The 21,320-nt window shown below is 39.8% G+C and overlaps 1 protein-coding gene across 1 annotated transcript in view; it reads left to right on the top strand.

The window, feature by feature from the left end:
- Positions 1-284: 284 nt before the first annotated feature.
- The window catches only part of ATP11B (ATPase phospholipid transporting 11B (putative)), a 70,604-nt gene continuing 49,568 nt past the window's right edge, over positions 285-21,320 (top strand). The window contains exons 1-4 of the mRNA XM_086618634.1: positions 285-311; positions 16,060-16,176; positions 16,996-17,085; positions 20,235-20,315. Coding sequence (XP_086474760.1) covers positions 285-311; positions 16,060-16,176; positions 16,996-17,085; positions 20,235-20,315 — 315 coding nt within the window. The remainder of the gene's footprint in view (positions 312-16,059; positions 16,177-16,995; positions 17,086-20,234; positions 20,316-21,320) is intronic.

The following is a 21,320-nucleotide window of genomic DNA, read 5'->3' as shown; positions in this document are numbered from 1 at the left end:
CCACCTTCCTCCCCCCTTCCCGTCCTCAGACGTCACTTCCTGGGGGCGGGCCGCAGCGCCGCGGGGTGTCAGCGGCGGCCCTGTGATGGCGGCGGCGGGGCGCCGGCAGCCGCGGCGGCTGGGGGCGCCGGGGGAGCTGTGCCGCTCCTAACTCGGCGTCGGACCCCCGCGCCATGGGGAGGAGCCGCGGCGGGCGCCTGGCCTGAGGCGGCGGCGGCGACAGCGGAGGGCGCGGCACTGCCGAGGGGGCCCCGCCGCGGGGGCCGCGACCCGCGCCGCCGGGGATGTTGCGGTGGGTCCGGCAGCAGCTGGTAGGTTCCTCCCGCCTGCGCGGGGTGGGGAGGGCGCGGCGCCGGCCGCGGCCGGGGGCTCCCCACGCACCCCCGGGCAGGGCGGCCCCTCGGCTCGGCCCAGCCTTCCAGGACGGCCCCCCGCGTCGGGACGATGCCTCTTCCCGGGCCGCCGCCGCCGCGGGGTGCCCGGAGGAGGCGGCGGTGCGGGCGGCCGGGCTGAGGGGGCAGCGGGGCGGGAGCGTGTGAGGGGGGAGAGTCCGTCCTCGCGCGCTGGAGCGGGAAGGCGCAGGGGCTGCGGAGACCTGCGGGCTTCACTTTGATCGGTGTTCTCATTTCTTTAAATTTTATTTTTAACACGCATCGGAGGGATCGAAGCGTTTCGATTTTTTTTTGTTGTCGTTGTGCTTTGTTGATTTATTTTTTTTCTCGAAACCGCGTTGACACAGAGGAAGGCGCGTGCCCGTAGCTGTGGCCCCCTTCGGGAAGGGCTCCCCAAACTTCTTTTCCCGGGTGAATGGCGGTGCCTTTTTCTGTGGGCTGACACTTCAGGGATCCTCCGGCCTCTCTTCCTCCTGCACGTTGCGAAACCTTCCCCGGCTTTTTGACCGGGTTGTGCGGCTGTCTCGTTGCTGCCCTGCGCCCGCCAGCCTCGCAGCCGTTGCCGCTGCGCGGGTGTTGAGGCTTTGAAAGTGACGAGGAACGGAAGAAGAACGTCCGTGAAACGCTTTTCGCGGGGGAAACCACTGGGAAAAGGCTGCAGTGACAGGGTGTCTCCCTCCAAACAGGCGCTGCTCGCTGTGCTTGTTTATGGCGCGCAAGGGAGATAAGGCGGCGGTGACTGTAGCGTCTGTGGTGCTGTAGCAGGGAAGTACATGGAGTTTGACTATTTCGATTTGAAGTGTTGGCCGGCTTCCTGTCCCCTCCAGCATTATTTCTCTTGTATTTTCTCAAAGGGATACATTCCTTCTAAATCGTGTATTTACAAACTTACTTTTTCCCTTCATTGAAGTTACCTTGCATCACAGATGTTGCCCAGGTTAGTATGAGAACATACATTAGTTAGATTTTTATATTTTGATGGTTAAAGCTTCTGTCGCAGTAATGATTTGTTTAGTTTGTTACATCACTTTTTACAAAGAAAGATAAGTTTTGTTGTTTTTTTTTTTCTTCCTTTTCTCCCGTACCTCCTTTCCCATGGCCCATAGATTTTCCCAGATCCGTGTCTGAAGCACAGAGCTTGTGGTGATGGTGTCAATGCCAGCTTGACAGTGCTCACTGGTTTGATCTGACACCAAGAGTTATTGACCTGGAAATTCGTTGCTATGTCTGAGCTCTGGCTGCACTCTTCTGTTCTGTTAGTCATACACATGTTTTTGGATAAAGCCTGTTTGGTGTAACACAGCTATGATATTTTCCTCTTGAAGGCGCCTTGAGGTTGCTGTATGTGGCTTTTAAAGCAGCATTATGTTGTCTTCTGTGGAGTTTAGATTAGGACTGTATCAGTGCTAGGAATTCATGTATCAAATATGATTGCTTTTCTCCCTGTGAGTACAGTGACCAGCTTTCCAGAGATATGTTTGCCCTTTATAGAATGTAAAAGCTTAGTGTAACAGGATGAATAATAAACCTAGGACTAAGAGGTTTTTGTTCTTCTGAGGGAAACTGTTTGATGGGAAAATAACTGTTTAACACTTGCACTAGTTTTGACAGGGAAGGATTAGTGTAGTAGAAGAATGAGATAATAAAAAGTCAAGATGCTTGAAGAGACGTTTAAATATGATATGAAGGAAAAAAATTATTGCAACAATACATGTTTTGTATTTTATTTTCTATAAGACTCACTGTTTGGTGTTAACGGCCTGGTTGTTCGACAGCTCATAAAGATTAAAAACGGCCTAAGATAAGTATCACACTGCATGTTTCTTCTGAGAGACATTCAGACAACTCATCCGTATGTGTGATCATTCGTTTAATGTAGATCTTGCTATACGTTTGCTTCTTAGTATGTCCGTGATGTTTAGGTTCTGAAAGAATGTCAAAGGGCTGAGAACCTGTGCAAAGATGCTGAGAAAACAATCAGAGGGAGTGGAAAGAGTGGAGTGACAGAAATGCTTGAATCCAAGGGTGGCAAAATCTGTCTCTGATTTATTTCTGTTAGGAGAAGAGAAGAATGTGTGGGTTTGGATGCCTTTAGAGCGTGTTTTTGTACCTGTGCTTGATGTGGCAACAGGTTTTGACAAAAGTATTCTCTTCCATACAGGAGGGTTGGAACCAGGCAAATACGTGGGAGTGATTTAAGTGGAATGTTGTAGTAGTACAAAAGAAAAATGTTGGTGTGCAGGAGTATTGGAAAGTAGTAAGGGACTGGGGAAAGGGGGTGGGACTGGTACTTTGCTGAAGGTGCTTTTAGGTAGTTATTAAGTACTCTCTGTACGAAACCAGCAAATGTTTTGCAACTTTTTGTTTGTTTAAGAGGACATTGTTTCATACACTAATTAATGATATTGTCTTGAGTGTATGAGGACTTGTAGAAAGGTCAGGGAAAATGAAGCAGGTGGTCTTAAAGTAAGTAAAGAGAGGACCTGGTATGGAATTCAAATTATTTCAGCCAAGCTTTTGAGGTGACGACTTTGCTGTGCATTAATCTGTGAAGATCTATGCATGCCTGTATTACGTAAAGGGATGACTAGTCCTCTGAGAACAGGAGACATACTGAGAATGTAAGACTTTCTTTGTCTTTATTATGGTTTTACAAGTCCAAAACAGTGTTCTAACTGATGTGTTGTTTGTCTTTTCAGTGATTTGTTGTGTAACAGAAATTGATCAGAGTAAGGCTTTTGCTCAGTCTTCAGTGCCTTTGTGGGACTCTGACAAATCCTCAGTTTGTTTTGGTATCTTGGCTTCAGTCTGCTTTATTTGCTCAGAAACAATTAGCATCACCCTACACAGACAGTTTATCAGTTTTTCTTTATCTAATGCTGTCCCATACTAAATAAACTGCACAGTAAGTCATTAACAGCATGCAACTTTCTCGTTAATATTATTACCTTATAATATCATTATCTTGTTGTTAGTTGGAAATACTTAAGTTTTAGTAATAAAAAAAGGTAAAGACAGATGGAGTTATGGTTCATTGCCTTGAGTAGGATGCCCAGATGTATTTCAAAGACAATCTTTGAGCAGGAAAGATGCCCGAGTTCCAGCTCTGTTACCTTGAGATCTCAGGAAGACAGTAGGCATGTGGATTTGCTGAGGGTTGCGTAACACCACAGGCACAGCCAACTCTGCTTGAAAAAAGCGACCGGGTAAACAACAATTGATAGGAAGCATCATTAATATTCAGCAGTAATACAGTACATTTTATTTGCGTTTCTAAATATGATGGGTTAGGCCACATAGCTGGTCCGTGGACAGCAGAGCGCTATTGTGGCTCTCCTGGTCAAGTTTGTGCAGTACCAACACAAATACAAAGTGGCATTTGTAATGCTCAGTGACTTTCTGTACCATTTCTGGTTTCATAGATTTATGAACAGTGTTTGGACTGTGCTAATGCCCTGATGGTGTACATGGAGCGTGGGAGCTGTTGCAGTGTTGATAACAGAAAGTAATGACAACTTCAGTTGTCTGGCAAGGAGGTCTCCAAAAATTGTTGTAGGATACTTGTGTATGGATGATCTTATCTGCATAATTTTGAACTATTAGTCCTATCAAGTGAAGAAGAGTGTCTGATTTCCCAGCTAGTTGCTGTTACATGAAGTTTGAGCCTTTTGGTCTGTTACCTAACAGGGCAATGATGTACAAAAGATACTGTGTGGACAAGACCTAAAAGCTACCTGCCTGGTCACTCTTTTATACATGACAGTTCAAGAGAAGCGGAATTATGTTGTATTTGGGCAGAGTATCTTCTTTCTACAGTTTAAGAACCTGAATGCTCTTGTGCACTGACAACAACTTTTTGCATTATGTGGAGCAAGGTGTTCAGGTGAATGCGGCTTTGATATTTAACAGGAAGGCAAAGACAAAACGCATAGATTAATTCCTTTGGATTGGTGTCTTTTAACTGGAAAACCTAGTTACCAGACTATTTTATTTCATGGTTAGAGGAAGGTTCAGATTGGGAGGGACATCAGGAGTTCATCCAGTCCAGAAGTTCTATATAACATGCATTGAGAAGTGATCACAGGGAATGTTTTTGCCTGGTTTTGTGAGTTGTCCCTGTCACACCCCATGGCCCCCTCCACACAATATCTGTTGAGGTGTTCTTGTGCATCTTTTGGATGAATTCTAATGAAAAGTTTCTTCTACTAATAAGGGAAATGCCCTTGAAAAGATTAGCACTAGAGAACTCTATATTTGGGATGTTTTTTCCTTTCCTTCCAGGTGTTGGTATCTGTTAAGATGTTCTGAGAGAACAGATGATGTTCTGTGATAACTTGCAGTTACTGATATTCTAAGCAAAGTGGACAGTATTTGATCTCATTGTTTGCACTGATATGTGTGTATTATTTTCACTTAATTATTTTATAGAATTGAACCGATGCAGTTACTTCTTCTTCTTTTCCACCCAAAGAATTCACTGTATTTTTTTTGAATGCTGAAAGTTCTTTGAACTAATCCATTCACTGAGAATCCTAGTTTCTGAAATCACATTTCTCTGGAGTACAGTTTCCTCCTTTCTTACTTGTCATTGGAGCCTGTTCCTGTGTTGTGGTTTAGGCCCAGCCAACAGCTAAGCATCATGCAGCCACTCGCTCACTCCTGCCCCTGAGCGGGAGGAGAAAATATAACGAAAGGCTCTTGGGCTGAGACAAGAGCAGGGAAGGATCATTCACCAGTTACTGTCATGGGCAAAACAGGCTCGACTTGAGGAAAAATCAATTTACTTTGTTGCCAGTCAAATCAGAGTAGGATAAGGAGAAATAAAACTAAATCTTAAAAACACCTTTCCCCACCCCTCTTTTCTTCCTGGGCTCAACTTTACTCCCAATTTTCTTTACCTCCCCCCTCCAGCGTCGCAGAGGGACGGGGAATGGGAGTTGCAGTCAGTTCGTCACGCCTTGTTTCCGCTGCTCCCTCCTCCTCAGGAGGAGGACTCCTCACAGTCTTTCCCTGCTCTAGTGTGGGGTCCCTCCCATGGGAGACAGCTGTCTATGAACTTTTCCAACATGAGTCCTTCCCACAGGCTGGAGTTCTTCATGAACTGCTACAGCATGGGTCTCTCCCGTGGGGTGCAGTCCTTCAGGAACAAACTGTTCCAGCCTGGGCTTCCCACAGAGTCATGACCTTCTTTGGGTGCAGACACCTGCTCCAGTGTGGGGTCCTCCACAGGCTGCAAGTGGATCTCTGCTCCACCGTAGACCTCCATGGGCTGCAGAGGGGCAGCCTGCTGTCTCACCATGTGCCGCAGGGGAATCTCTGCTCTGGCACACCTCCTCCCCTTCCTTCTTCACTGACCTTGGTGTCTGCAGAGTTGTTTCTCTCACCTCCTACTCCTCTCTTCCCCACTGCTGGGCCTGGCCCGACGAAGCCTGGCAGCCACAGCAGACAGCTGCCCATGCAGGAGTCTGAGGGTGAGGCCTGTGCCTCCTACCTCTCCGCTGCAGGTTCCCCCCAGCAGTTTGTTTTCTCCCTTCTTAAATATGTTATTCACAGCTGATTCACTCGGCCTTGGCCAGAGGTGGGACTGACTTGGAGCCAGGGAAGCCTCTAGCAGCTTCTCACAGGAACCACCCATCTTGCTCCTCCGTCACTACCAAAACCCTGCCACACAAACCCGATGCATCCCCTTTTTGACTAAAATTAAGTGGATGTTTGTTATAGTATACTAGAAAAATAAATGCATATTTGCTCAAAAGAGTTCCTCTGGTTCTGACTGCCCAGCTGATACCTTCTGTGTTGTCCCTGCAGGATCCACGAGATGTGTGTTGGAATAGCCCGAAGGTTGCATTGCTTTGGTTAGAGTGGTATGAGAACTGGGTGTCAATGACTCCCCTCATGTAACTTCACACAGGAGAAAACGTGGCCTTGTTTTTTTGCTAGTGATGTTCTGTGATCTGCTGGACTAGTCCTGCCATTACGTTTGGGTCTTTTAACCTTCTTTTCTTTTTCTGTTCTGTGACTGCTGAAGGCTGATAGGTTTGCAGCACAGTGTGTTCCAAAGCGTGCAGAACCTGGCCCTGTCTTCAGCCAGCTGTCTGCTCCAAACGGAGACATCCGTTGTGTCCTGCGTGTGATTTTTAAATCTTATCTCAGAAAAATTAAACTCTAGATTTGAAAATTGCCTACCAAAACCTAATCAAACCAGTCTTGATACTGTTTATTTCAAAGATTGTTTTAAAGATGGGAAGATGAGGGTTGCCTTGCTGTGAGACTTCGATGTTTGACCTGTATCTTGTCCCATCCCTTTTTTCTTTTTTTTTCCCCAAGCCCTGAGCCTTTTAAGCAGCAAATTTTTATTGTGCCAAACTTTTGCTTGTCACACAATAATATGACCATTTAATTGACTGTATGATATTCCTGCACTAACGAAGTCCTGCTGCCTTCATAGCTACTGTCTATTTATGTTTTATGTGGCTGAGGGAGAAAAATATTTGTTTGACAAAGAGCAAAAGTTTTTTGTGTTCTGGTCAGTAGGTGGTATCTGGTGGAATGGGAGGATGGTCAGGGTGGATGCCTTATTTATTGCTAAGAGGTTGCCTCTGAACTCACAGCAAAAGGCAAAATTCATAATGTTAGGCAAGTAAATACGTGCTGAATTTAATAACATTCAACATGTGTTTTGGATATCATTGGTATTCAGTTTTCTAGTTTTAGATGGGTTTGCTGAATTCATTGAAACTTTTGTTTGCTTTCTTCTGGGGCGGAGAGGTTATAAGAGAAAAATACAATAGTGTGTTTAAATTTCATTAAAAGCATCATGACTTGTGCCTTTTGCTAGTGATCTGACATCTTTTTCTTTATTGTATTATGGTGTCCTCAGTAGTTATGACTGTTTTTGTAACTGTTTCACCAGGAAAAGGTATCTACGGTATACCTCTTAAAAAAAACCCCTGTAATTTCTAGCACGAAATCTGTTTGTAAGCCAGCAGATAAGAACTGCAGCAAAACAGATCTGACAAAGTGCGTCTGTAAACGCAAGGTCGTATCTCCCAGCAAAACACAGGTGACATATTTGCAGCTAGAATTTTTTTTGAAGAAACCCCTTTTCAACTGCTGTTGAAAAAACCCACTTATCAGTAGTACAGACCGTGGCAGAAAAGACAGAAAATAGGACAAACAGCTACACCGTGATTTGAAAAACAAAACTCTGCAATTCCTTGGCCTCCCACATGCTGTGACTTAAGAGGATTTTTTTTTTGCTTGTTTACTTTGAATAAAAATAAGCATGGGAAAGGAGAACTTTCCTGTAAATGGGAAGGCAAGATAATGATGTAGACAAAAGGCAAGCTATTTGTTTTCATCCTGAAATATTTTACCAGGGAAAGCAGTTTTATATGGTTTATACCAAAAAGTATGTTTTGTTATATGTTGTTACTCCTTTACTATCCCCTTTGCACATTTTTATGCTAGTTTTATGGGTGGCTATGCTAGTTTTTGCAGATATTTATATATCTGTTTGGAAAAAGAATTGGAACAAAATAGAAAGGAAGCTTAAGATTTAGCAAACTTTATCCTTAAAGTAGTTTGTAGACATGTCTGAAAGCAAGACATCATACTGATACTTAGGTCATAAATCATGTTTGAAATGGAATTAAAACTGAAAGTGATATTCGATGAATGGAGTAGACTCAAAACTGTAATGTTAATTTTTACAGAGCAGGCTTTATCAAAGCGTGTTAAAAGGAAAATCTAGACAGTTCCAGCTAGGGACTAAATTCTCTTCCTGAGAAATTTGTTGAGCGACAACTGTCAGAGCAATTGTCAGTATAATTTTGGCGCATGTTTTGAAAAAGCCCTAAGATTTATTATCTAGGGATGGTTTTAGGGGAAGAATTTTTTTAAAACTTCTTTTTCCATGTTGAAGGAAAATGTGAATTAGACTTGCAGTGCAGGAGCTGATTGGAATAAGTAGCTATTGCCTACTATAACCAATACAAATATTGAAAATGGTGGTTTTCAATATTCATATGGGATAATGGTCATATGAGTAGCCCAGAACAGGAGCCCTCCATGCTTGTGTAAAACAGTTTTATAAATGACTCTTCAAAGCAGTGGGTAAACAGCATTTCATTTTAAGATGATAGTGCACGTAGTTTGCAAGCCTGTGAAGGAATGATTCTTCTGTATTTGTCCTGTCATGGACTTGACAAATGTTATTTTTGTATATGGTGAAATTGCTAGCTACAATTTTGGAACTGGTTTCTAATTTTAAGTGAAAGTTCATAACCTGTCACAGATTTGAATGTCTTATTAAATATTGAAAATCAAAGAAAAATATTTTTGCTATAGAATGACTTAAATCCAGGGACCATGCAGAAAGAATACAATTAGATTTGTTTATTTTTTCTTGAGATACTATGGTTGTTCCAGGTATATGAAGGATTTGTGTGTTGAATGTTTCATTTGCTGTACTGGTTCTATATTTCTTAGTGTGACTTTGTTTAGTAACTGCTATTTCTGTGTGATTGATAATTGCAGAATTGTAGTGCTTTCCGTGTTCAAAATACTTTATAGCAGTGTTCTTAAAAGTGACTATTGATTTTTGAGATCTCAGTTTCTTATTTTATAGAATATGATGCCCTATAGTTGCCTCCTGATAGGTGTCTAAAGTCACTCTTATTCTGTAAAAGTCTTGCCTACTTTCCATTTGTACTTGTCTGAGAGGAAGATGATACTGCAGATAAGGATGACTAATTGCTGGAGCCCCCAGAGGGGAAACTGTTAGTTCTGAAATTAAAACTGTGTAGTTGGAGCTTCAAAGGCATCTTCATTCCTACTTCCTTAGAGCAATGGACTGCTTTGGAAATCATGGCAAAAGACCAAACATCTTGGACCACAGGTCCTGTCAAGCTTCACCTTCTCTTAGACCTCTTGGACTTGATCATAATGCATTATTTTTTTTTAAGGAAAAAATTTAGAGAGCACTGAATGGCCTTGCCAAAGTAGTTTGGGAGCCACTAGCCACTTCTTTGAGATTGAGGTTTGCTTCTTAGAATCTGAATGTTAACTAAATTGCTTTCTTTATTCAAGTTGAAGACACATTTATTGTAAAGTCTGTTTTCTGTCAAAAAGTGTCTGAGCAAAAGTCTCACTGGATCTGTTCATTATTGATGATTTTCATATCTGTGTGCCTGGGTGTGAAAGAGAGCATCCTAAAATAAAGCAACAAATGGGGAGTATATTATAGACATTTGATTAATTAAGTACATTAAAGGCAAGAGGATAAGAATACTAGTATTCTTGTAGAAAAAATGGGAAGCTTGGAATTCTGTTGAATTCAGTCACAAAAGAGTAGCTGTTATAAAGCATCAGGTTTGTTATATCATATGAAGTCCAAAATGGATTATGCTTTGTAAATACTGTGATTTGATTGTAGGGAGGATAAGAAAGGTGATTCCTTAATTGATGCAAAGTTGGGCTGTTTTAAAATTAAGCAGTTTACCTAAATCTCTGTTAAAATTCTTTGGTACTAATGGAAACCCTGGACATGTCATAAAAGTCTTTGAGAGCACTATGTCAGAAAGCCTGACTTGCCTGCTCGGCTCACTTTTCCTTTCTGATTTTATTGATGTTAACAAGACCAGTATGTTTGGCATCACTCACCCGAATACAGAAACTGGCACAGGGAAGTACATTAGCAGTGGACGAGGCCAGTTTAGCTTGCTGCTTATTTTTGCGGATAAACAAGGAGAAGACAGGTGATAGAGTGGTTTGGGATGGAAGGGACCTTAAAGATCATCTCGTTCCAGCTCCCTCATCTAGTTTTAACCTCCTATAGATGGCTTTTAAAATTTTAAGTAGGGATTTTTCCAAGTTATTTTTGTGGGCATTTTGACAAAATAAGGTAAAATAAGAACAAGTTGAGCTGTGTGTAACTAGGACTTTGTTCCACATACCAGTATGACTTTTCTAAACACAGTACTGGGCCTTTTTTAACTTTGTGAAAGGAAGGATGATTGCTTCATGGTTTCTCAGACCTTGTTTCCTAGAGTGGTTTTTTTTCCACGAAATAACATAGTCTGGTTATAGGTCTTTTAGGAGGTTACAATATTATTTGTTGTGAGATATTTTAAACAACTGTAGATCCAGTAAGCAGGAAGAGGAAGTTGGATGAATAGTGCATGACTTCTAATACTGTTTTATTTCTTTACTGCAGTGATATTTAAAAGAGGAGGAATGAATTGCATGATGCTATGTAAACCTAAGCATGCTTCAGCTGATTCACTACTTCAGTTGTTAAAGCAGTGTTTAAAATTGCTGTGAGAGGCTGTTTCTTCCTTCACGCTAACCTTTGATATGACAAATTCAGTTTGGCTACTGCCCAGTTATATGACTGAAAGAATTATTGGCTGAGTGTTTTGAGCACAGATTCACACAGACTTCTGAAAATGTGCATGAAGTGTGAATAGATCATCTTATCTGACAAAGGGAAAAGTATTGCATGTCTATTTAGAAAAAAAATCCAAAGCAAGAAAATCCATTTCCTCAAAACACCTTTAATCAAAATATATCTCGGCAGCAGTGTTAATAGCATGCTTTTGGGCTATTTGCCAAGAACTGTGGTGTTCTGTTTCTGTGGCCACGGTCAGTCAGTCACCTCCCTAGGAAGAAGGCTTCCTGAGACACAAGTTTCTTCTGTTTATTAGTTTATTAACTAGTATATGGTGTCTGAAGGGCTTTTGGGGGAACTACTACTTTGCTTAGCAGTGTTCAGTGTGGTTTCTGAAAGGAGGAAGAGGCTCTAATTGAGACTTCCTTCTTTCAAGCCCCTTTCACTGAAAACTGGTCACATAGCAGAAGTTCTTTTAGCAAGCGTAATTTTGCTTTTTTTCCTGTAAAAGCTGTGGATGATTAATAAGAAACACTCAGAGGTCATGTTAAAGTATACTGGCTTTATGCAAATCATAAGCAGAAATTGCATGTCAGGTGATTTGCAATTATCAGTGCACGTATGGCAAAGCTTGAAGCAGCAATTGATTATTTGGGTGCTGGTCTCGTGTGGCTAATCCCAGCTGAAAGATCTGTGGATTTCTGCTGTCTCGCTTACTAACAGTGCTGTAGAGCGTGTGGGGAGGGCGTACGTGTGTGCTGCCATAAATTGATAGTGGTATTGAAGAAATAAGAGTCTACAGTAGATAGGGCTTATAATAATATAATAATTATATCAACAAGTTGACTCAGAAAGCTTGTGGTTTTGTGGTTTTGTTTGGTGGTTTTGTGTTTGGTTTTTTTTTTTTACTTTGTTTAGGCTTGCATGTATTGGGAGGGCAGTATCCTCCTTTGCACAGTTCTTTTTCGTAGTGCTTCTTCTCGTTTGCTTACTCTGCCTGGTTCTCCAGTTGCCTAATTTGTTGTTCATGCTAACGATGCTTCCTCAGCAGCAATATAAAACTCCTCTTCCACACTGTACCCTTTTTTTTTATACCAACAAGCTGTTGGAGTGACCACACAATTGTTTTAGGGAATGATATATTAAAAAAAAAAAAAGAACAACTGAGAAAATGTTGGAGTTTTGGTTGGATCAGTTTTCCAGTCCACTTTGCGGAATGGCTGCATGGGCAGTTCTTCTAGCACAATGGTGGAGATGGGGACAAAATTTAGGAAGGGATTACTTGGAGGAGAGGTGGGCGTTGAAGCCCATATCTTTCATGAAAGAAACAGCATAAAATCACAAGACAGAAATTTCTCCTCAGTTCCTCAGGATATGTTTTCTATGCTGTTTTAAAGAAGCCTAATTATTGCACAGAGGACGTCTTTGGCTTCAGAACACTAAAAAAATCACTGCTGAAGAGGCTTAGTAAAAATGATTTTGACATTACTTAGAGTTGTTACAGACTCACGAAAAAGGAAGACTAGGAATCACTTGTTTCTTGCTTTCTTGCTTGCTTACTTGCTTTCTTTGTTTTACTTCTCCCAGAAAGTTATGTTGGTTTGTGTTTTATAAATCAGCTTGACTCAAACATCTGTGTGTTGTGTGTAAATGGCATTCAATTAGACTATTTTCAAACACAAACCATGTCAAGTTTATCTGGGTGCAAGATTTCTATTGGTGAGGCAGGTATCAAAGATTAAATGTGAGAGCTGTATTGTAGGCTAGATAATGCCTGGTTTGTGTTAATAACATCAGCTGAATGGCTGAACTTCAACCAATATATTTTATTTACAGTTAATTCATGTAATACACCTGACTAAGAAGCCTTAAATATCAGGTTTTGTAATAAACTCTGCTTTATTCTTTGTGAAGTCAATGATCTGTGCACTTAGGTGGAAGTCATTTATCTATATAACTGCAGGAAAACTAGCTTTTATTGAAAGGTACTGTTGACAACTGAATCTTTTTGCAAGACTCAAAATTTAATTTAGGGGTTCTCCGCTTATGAAATTTGACCGCCGAAATCCTTTGACAAGGGCATGTTACCCTAGTTTTGCAGCTGAGTTTGATGATGACATTAGAAAGAACTGTCCAATAAGTGAAATTAGGAAACAATGTGCTTTTGGCACCTCTTTGCTGGCTTGCATATAGATACAATGCAGAATCCCTTTGTGGGCAGAAATTTGGACTACAGCTCAGTTTTGTATCAGGAAGAGGATCTGTGACCAGCCACATAGTTACAGAAAAGTTTAAGGCATTTCAGTTCTTGAACACTGTGCAGAATTTTCCTTGAAGAGATGTGTAATTAAAATTTCTCTGGAATATCTGTTTGTTTGTGGTCTCATCATCTAATTACATGATGATGGGATTGCTGAGTAATTTCAAATGATGTTTCATAGTTTTAGACATGAAACTTAGGAAATCTGCTTTCTGTTCCCAGTGCTGACACTTATTTCCTGCTATGACTACAGTCAGGTCACTAAGGCTGTCACGGATGTGTCGTTTTCCAGCCATAGCTCTGACTACTGAAGAGGTTCTTGTCCCCAACCTGCCTTGCTTGTGCGTTTCCATCTCCATAGATCTGATCGTTGCACAGCTTCTGCACTTTCTCTATGATAAATTTAAACAAAACAGAGTTAAATGTGCAACTAGATTAGACTGCAGTTTCAAACTGTTGTAGCTGCACAACTGCAGCTGTAAACTTGCATGGCCTGAGATTCTGATTTGGAAAATACATTCGTTGCTTTTGATCAGTTGAGTCTACCTCAGCGGAGCTGTTCTCCTCTGATAGAGTTACCCATGCAGTTGGGCTTGACTTGTTTTGAGGTCTTTACTCTTCATAATAAAAATGCAGTTCCTTTCAGGTGCTCAGATAGTGGCCTAAAAGGGGCATATAAATACTTCGGAAAAAATTCAGTGATACCCTAGTCACTCTGAAGTTTTTCATGTATCTTTTAATAACTTTCAGCAAGCAGCATGGTGATCAGCGTTTATCACCATCAGAAGACTGCCGGTCGCTTTCTTTGCTTTTTGTGCTTTTTTCCTGCTTTACATCTGCTTGATTTAGAGTGGAATTTTTTCAGGCTGTAGAATATGACTTTCCAAAGTGAGGATGTCTGGCATTTTGTGAGTGCCAGGCATTTTCCAAGGTAGAAGAAAGATGTGTACCTAGTCTTACTAATTAAGCACATTTTTTCTTTCTTGCAAAACACTTCTATTGTGGCATCTTGTGGATTGATTTAGAAATTATGTGTCACTAATGTCAGATATCCAAAATGCTTCTGCTACAAACATTGTTCTCTTTTTAAATTCTGTGTCAGCATTCAACAGGTACCTTTTTTTTTTCATCTTACTTCCATGCTTGCATTTCTTTTCCTAAAGTTTTGAACAGTTCCTTTCTTTTTTTGCTTTTGGCATTCTATGTATTTTTTCTAGTCCTTTCCCCTATCTACTTTTTGTCCCCCTGCTCCACTCTTATCTTTAAACAAGTTTTCACACTGGAGCATGTGACTAGAGCAGCCTTCCACTGCTTGTCATCTAAAGTTTATTCTCCTTCAAATCTCTTTGAAAAATCCCCCTTCCTTGCTTTCTCCCTCCTTTCTTCTGGACTTTTTTTTTTTTTCCCTGAAGCAGAATGTTTCTGTAGTAATGATGCCAAATACAAAAATTTGTATGTTTGAGGGGATTTTTTAATTATTCCTTTACTTTAAATGACACCATCCTGAATGTGAACGTAACTAATGCCCTGTGTTAGAGAACTTTTGTCGATCAAAGAAAATTCTTGGCTTGTCATACCAGCCCATTTTTTATGTAGCTCGTTGTGCTCGCTGTTCATCATCCTCTGTAGTTAACTGGCACAGAAGTATCTTCCGTTGGAGTTCTGTGAAGTGTCAGGTTTTATTGGACATGAATCAAGGTCTGAGCCTGGTTTCACAAGTGGAGGAATACAACTGCAAAGGTCGTTTCCTCACCTCTAGTAGTGGAATTGGTAATGCCCTTTCTACCTGTTTCATCAGTTGTCCTTTCACTTGGTGTCATAGAATAAGGAGGCTTCGTGTATACTTAACAGTTCCAAATTTAGTTTCACTAGTTTGTTTCATGTCTTAAAGGTTTTTCTTTCTTATTTTAGTAATTTTCTTGGCCTGTTACTGGAATTATTACTGTTTTACTGTCTTTCTTGCTTGTCTTTTGCCGTCACCTGCTTCTTCAGGTCAGAATGTTGGACCTAGGAAGGGTTCTGGTGAGTCACGTAGCCCCAGGAAAGGCTTAATTAAAGATAGACTTGAATGACCTACATATAAGCCCTTGTGTTACAGAGACATTGCAACTTTCCCACATGACTTATTTTGGTTTTTAATTGTTCCTTTCCATAAGAAAAGAATTTTTGTTTGTTTTCCGATATCCACACTAAGTTTTCCTGGCTGCAACTTAAGTCTACTTTTTTTTGTTCTTTGTCCTTCAGATTACCCTTTTTCTCGGTGGAACAGTCTTATGTATCGGAAGATGTGCTAGTATATCCCAGGTTTCCTCTCCTCTAGGCTAAATGACCCTAATTTGTTTGCTCTTTGCTTTTTTAGATTGTTTTTTTTTTTTTTTTTTTGTGATGAGTTTTCTTTCAGTGTTGCTACCAGTCATGTATGAATTGGTGGTAATGGCAGGAATTTAGAGTTGAATTTGACAAAACGTTTATTCTTGGAATTAGAACATGTTTGGAAAAATACTGTTGTCTAGTCAGATGTGTATGGTTTTGTTTTTAAGCTGGTGAGAATCTTTTCAAAATCAAAACAAACAAACCATACTACTATGCAGTGATAATTGAACTTCTACTTTTCTCATAATCTGTTTTATTAGGGTTATCACGAACGTGGCTGGTTTTGTAGTTTATATATGTGTTCATCTCCATTCTATTCTTTTTTAAAGTTTAACAGGGCTTCAGGTTTGCATGGTAGCAAGTATTCTCTGTCCTTTTTAAGGATTTTTTTAATTTAATTTTTCAGAAGGAGTACACAGCCTCAAAATTGAGCTGGATTTTTTTTTTCTCCTCAGTTTTTGAAAATTCTCTGGACACTGCAAACTTTTATTTACAGGTTAATTTTGTTTCCCATTCAAAACCCATGATTCTAAAACTTCCGTTTGATATCTAGATATCATTTTTCAGCACAGAAATGACAATTTTACAAAACTACAGTTAATAAAATAGTCTTTCGTGATCATCTTTTTTATTTTGTGTTTTAGGGTTTTGACCCGCCGCATCAAAGCGATACAAGAACTATTTATATAGCAAATCGTTTTCCCCAGCATGGCCATTATATTCCTCAGAAGTTTGCAGACAACAGAATCATATCATCCAAGGTAAGGAATCAATTTAAAACCATGTGATATGTTACTTACAAAGTCGAGTACCAAATATGCATGTGTGTATTATGTCTGATGGTGCGTATACAACATTCAAAAAGAGATAAGCTCTGAACTTTTTTGAGGAAAAAGCTACATTACTTCCTATGTAGTTTTCTTCTGTACTTATCCCTCTTTCCTTAGAACCTGACTGAGTACAGAACAATTAAGCATGTTGGTCAGAATTTCTGAACAAAAGTAGGTTTTAAACTGGTATTGCCTATATCTAGATGCAATGCAGAGAACCACTTAAAATGAACAATGAAGCTGATTGTGAGGATTTATAAAATAGCCAAATTATAAGCTAGTACTCTGCATAAAATAAATCAGCAGTGGACTGCAATTGCAGAATCCCTCCTAGTGTGACCTTGGATTGGAATCAATAGAACTGATGGTGAGGATGTGTCTTGTCGGTGTAGTACAGGAGAGAAAGTTACAGCTGCAAGAATTAATTTCTTCTCTGCTACATAGGATGCAAGCAGCCAAATGTCTCCAGCTGCTCCTATCCCAGTTGGTAGGAGGACATTTAAAACCTTGACTGTAAAGGCAATGCGGTTGCTACCTGTGCTTCCCTGCTAGCTGTACTTAAAAAAAAAAAAAAAAAAAAAAATTGGATACAGCTTTCTGTGTGGGAGTAAGGCAAGACTAGAATAAGGTTTGGAGAAGGGTGGATGGAAAATTAAAAGATTTAGGTTAATGGGAGTGGAACTGAATTTCACTGAAAAATTGTTCAGTATGTTGTAACTGTTCTTCTTTCTCTCCCTTTTTTCCCTTCAGTATACAGTGTGGAATTTTGTTCCAAAAAACTTATTTGAGCAGTTCAGAAGAGTAGCCAACTTTTATTTTCTGATTATATTTTTGGTTCAGGTAAGTTGAATAATACTCAGGAAATTGCGATTTATGCTGTAAATTCTGCCACTGATTTCCTGTTCTATGAATTTATCTTCTCTACTTACATATTCTGTCTACGAAAACAACACATTTCCAACTTCTCTGGGAAAATAACATAACTTTAAAAAGAATTATATCCAAATTTAAGTACTGTCCTTAGGTTTCATCTTCATGAATGCTAGTGTATTTAAGTGCGCAGCTTCAGAGTCCCATTGTACTGCCAGTATGGGGACACAATTGTCTGCCTAAAATGACAATTTCAAATCTGTGAAGTTAGTAATAAAATTCCAAATACGCTTTTTGATTTTTGTGGTCATTGGTGGTGTTCGAATAAACCAGGAGTTTACGCTGTGTGTTTTCAAGTCCTTCTTGGACATTAGCGTGCAGAATGCAGACATTCAAGTTGACTTGTGTCAAGTTGGACAGTATGCTTGCTCTTGAACCAAGCATAGATTATTGTGTGTTCTCATTGTAGGTGAAATCTTGGTTTTGTAAAGCAGCATGCTATTGTTGCACAGTTCTGAGATCCTCGTATTCAATTTGTTCAGATAAAATGGACACACAACAATTTACAGCTAGGATTGGCAGTTTGTCAGTTTTGAACACATCACAGTTGGTACAGTGCAAGTCAGAAATATTACTGTGGCTTTTGTAGCAGAGTGTATTTCTTCTAATTAAGAACATCCACAAGTATATTGAAAGCATGAAAGTCTGTAAATTTTCTGTGATCTTTGCATCTCCAGCTCTGTAATTATGCTCAAATTCTGTTGAGCTATTGCAGACTTAGTAGATGAAGGATAAGTGAGTGAAAAGTTCTAAAGAGAGAGAATAACTTTTGAAAGACTAATTGATATCTGAGACAGAGGCAAGATTTTGGGGTACACAAACTTTTCTTTTATTATAAAATAGAATGCTTTGAACATGTACAGCCCTCCACAGTGATTAACCAACATTTACGATATGCTTCTGAAAAAGATGGTACTTCGTGACAAAAATAGGAATAATAAAGAGCTCATAAGGTTTGTCTGTGATTGTACAAGATGTCAGTAGCAGGCCAGTTCTGCAATTTTTAATCCATTGCCTCCTGTGTCCCTTGTTCTTGTTCTTTCACACTTAAAAAGAATCAGCTTTCTAATAGGCTGAAAATTCCTGTCTTGGGAGTTAAGTCATGTAGTTCTAACTTGGCCTAACAGAATGCATTGACCATCTAATCTTCCTAGTTAGGAATATTGACTTTGTCATTCCTGTTATGATACTTCTTGCTTTTTAACATATTGTAGCATGAGGAAGACAGGGGCATGCTGGAGATGGAACATAAATTTTTACTTACAGGAACCACAGACAGTGTTGCATTTTTAAAGCTTTTGTTTCCTTTTAGTGCAGATGTACCTCTTTAGTTCAATTTTGAGTCACGTTCCTTTTCAAACTGTTAGGTTTCCGTAATATCTAAATGTGATGTCCATGAACAAACACAAATCTAAAGGCAGAACTTCTATTCAGGGTGCAATCCTGTTCTTCTCTCACTTCATGACTCAAATGAATGCCCTGATTAGTATGAGAAATGTCTATACATCTGTATTCTTGGAAAGTGAACAGGAGAAAACCTGCAGTCGTTTTTGTTCATTTGTTAGAATGGAATTCTGTTTTTATTCAAATTCCATTTGGAAGTTCATTGATATCCAATATTTTTTTGTAAGGCAAAGATGCCTTTAAAAGTTGATCGCTATGGTATCTTCTCTGTTGTAAAGAATCTCATGTGACCAAGATGCAGTGTCTGTCATTACCACCTTATACCCCTGGGGTTGACAGAGCTGGGGCAAGTTCTTATTGTGTGATTTGAACATGCGGCACAATCCGGTCCACGTTGTTCCCCTCACATGTGCATGCCAGAAACATGGTGACTGACTGCATTTTGGTCGCATGAGGCTCCATACTAGTTGTGTGACGGGTGCGTGTCAAGCTATGTACTAGGCAAAGGGACGTGGTGTTCTGGTGAAAGAGGCAAAAGGAGCAAGCTGCCATGACAATTCCACCAGCAGAAAACTTGCTTCGTTTTCACATGTGAGCCAGAAAGAAGGAGAAAGTGTAGATGACAGGAATGTCATGGTTAACCCCATCCAGCCAAAAATCAGGTGCTTTTGGCATGGGTTTTCTTGGACAACATGCTGCCAAGCTGAAATTGCAATGCTACCGTTGAAGAACAAACAATATTGTAGGCTATATCTGTTTTTTGTCATGTTCTATCAATTATCTGTGTTTCAGTGGGAAAAAAAAAAAGTGATGCCTGTGTTGTAAGGTGGCATAATCTGTTTTCTCTCTGAGATTCTTGGCTCTTAACAGAGTAAACTTCATGTATGATTTTTTTTTTTCCCCTTCTTCTTTAATGGTCCCAAAGCAATGCCATAAGTCTCAGGTAAAGTGGATCAAATCAATGTCTGTGGTTTTGAATAGTTCTTGTGTATATTTTCTTTATAGCACTTGACTATGTTGTTTTTTTTTTACTGCAGCAGAGGAGAACCACTAACATCTCCCCCCACATACAGAATTTTAATGTATACACTGCACTTTTGGCATGCCAGCAATGATAGCACAAATTGTAAAAACTGCATGTTAACTTGGGGGAACCAGAAAGGAACCATCTAAAAAGGTGTTCTCTAGTATATGAACTGTTGGAAATTACTATTTTTAACTTTATTTTTACTTCTGAAGTGGATGATGTTATACTATACATTGCTGTTAAGCAGTAGATTGTATAGAGTATTGAAACAACTTCACAAAATGTTGATCTCCTTTCTTTGTAGTATACTTTGAATTCATCTTTGTAGGATGAAAACATATCTTGCTTTTACTAAGGACTCTTCAAATTGGCACATGCATTACAAATGTGATTAAGTCTGTCCTGTGCCCTGGAACCTTTGTTTGCATCATTACTGACATGTGTTATTTAAGTGTCAGGAGCTGAGTTTTGCTCCAGAGATACTGTAGAAAGGACAGTAAAAGTACTCACAAATTATAATGAGGAGTTTGGAAAATAGTTGTCATCCTGCTTTTTTTTTTTTTTTTTTTGAAAGTACAATTGTAAAAGTAAAATTTGGGCTAATTTTTCTATTTTGTTCTCTTTTTAGCTCATGATAGATACCCCTACCAGTCCTATTACCAGTGGATTGCCATTATTCTTTGTCATAACTGTGACAGCCATAAAACAGGTAAAGGGGAAAAAAATCTTGTAGCATGAAGTCTTTCTAAGGTAATTTAACAAAGTCTGACCAAGATAATGTTTAGATACTAAGAATAAATTACAAAGGTGTCTTTTTTAGAAAGGATTTTGTATTTAATGCTCCTTGTTAGATACTTGAGCGTTTTGTTTAGTTATCAAGTGCTCAGTGACTCACTGGGGTGCCCTTAAATGGACAGTGAATGACTGTCAGACAGCATTTTTGTCTGAACATTACATGTCACTTCTTATAAGGCCTTTTCTGAAAGCTCCTCATCTATTCCTTTGGCACACCTCGCTGCATATTAAAACCAGTCTTCCCATATGACACACTGAGAAAGGTGTTTGGTTAGATGAAGCAATGGTGCAATCCATGTAGTTAAAAAGCAAATATTGCCCCAAGGAGTATGTTTAATGGCGTAAAATATATATTAACTGTAATCTTGTACCAGGTAAAAGGTCTGGTTTAGAACGCTTCTGGTTTTGTTCTCTTTCTCTTTAGTTGCATGAAACATTATGGAGTGCTTTATAGCACTTGAAATAAGAAAAATCTTCTGAATTTAACAAAAAACTTGTTGAAGCACCATACTACATCCTAATAAGACCTAGAGCCCCTGGAAGGAGAATGTTTAAAAAAAAAAAAAAAGGAAGAAACCAAAAATGTTCTGTTCTCTTTCAATCCTCAAAGTGCGAGGAGAAAGAAGCAAGCATACAAATAAGAGGTGATGTGGATAGAAACTGCTGTCTGTTCTGCAGGGAGGTAATTTTCAGGAGCTATCCCCTTCAAAGGGTTTGACAGTGCTGTCTGGGGAAGAGATGCAGTCATAGCAACCGAAAAGTAAGCAGGAGACTGTTAGGGAGCTACAACTGGAATTTCAATTTGCCTTCTGTGCCAGTAAGACCCAAAGCCACCCTGAAATAGGGCAAAAGTAAAAATAGCTCTAGCTTTCAAGCAGATAGAGTGGTGTTTGGGACAGAGGGCATCTTAATGCTGGCG

Source organism: Tauraco erythrolophus, chromosome 11 (assembly GCF_009769465.1).
Source record: "Tauraco erythrolophus isolate bTauEry1 chromosome 11, bTauEry1.pri, whole genome shotgun sequence".
In the NCBI taxonomy this organism is placed as follows: domain Eukaryota; kingdom Metazoa; phylum Chordata; class Aves; order Musophagiformes; family Musophagidae; genus Tauraco; species Tauraco erythrolophus.
This window is presented reverse-complemented; position numbering and strand designations above follow the sequence as displayed.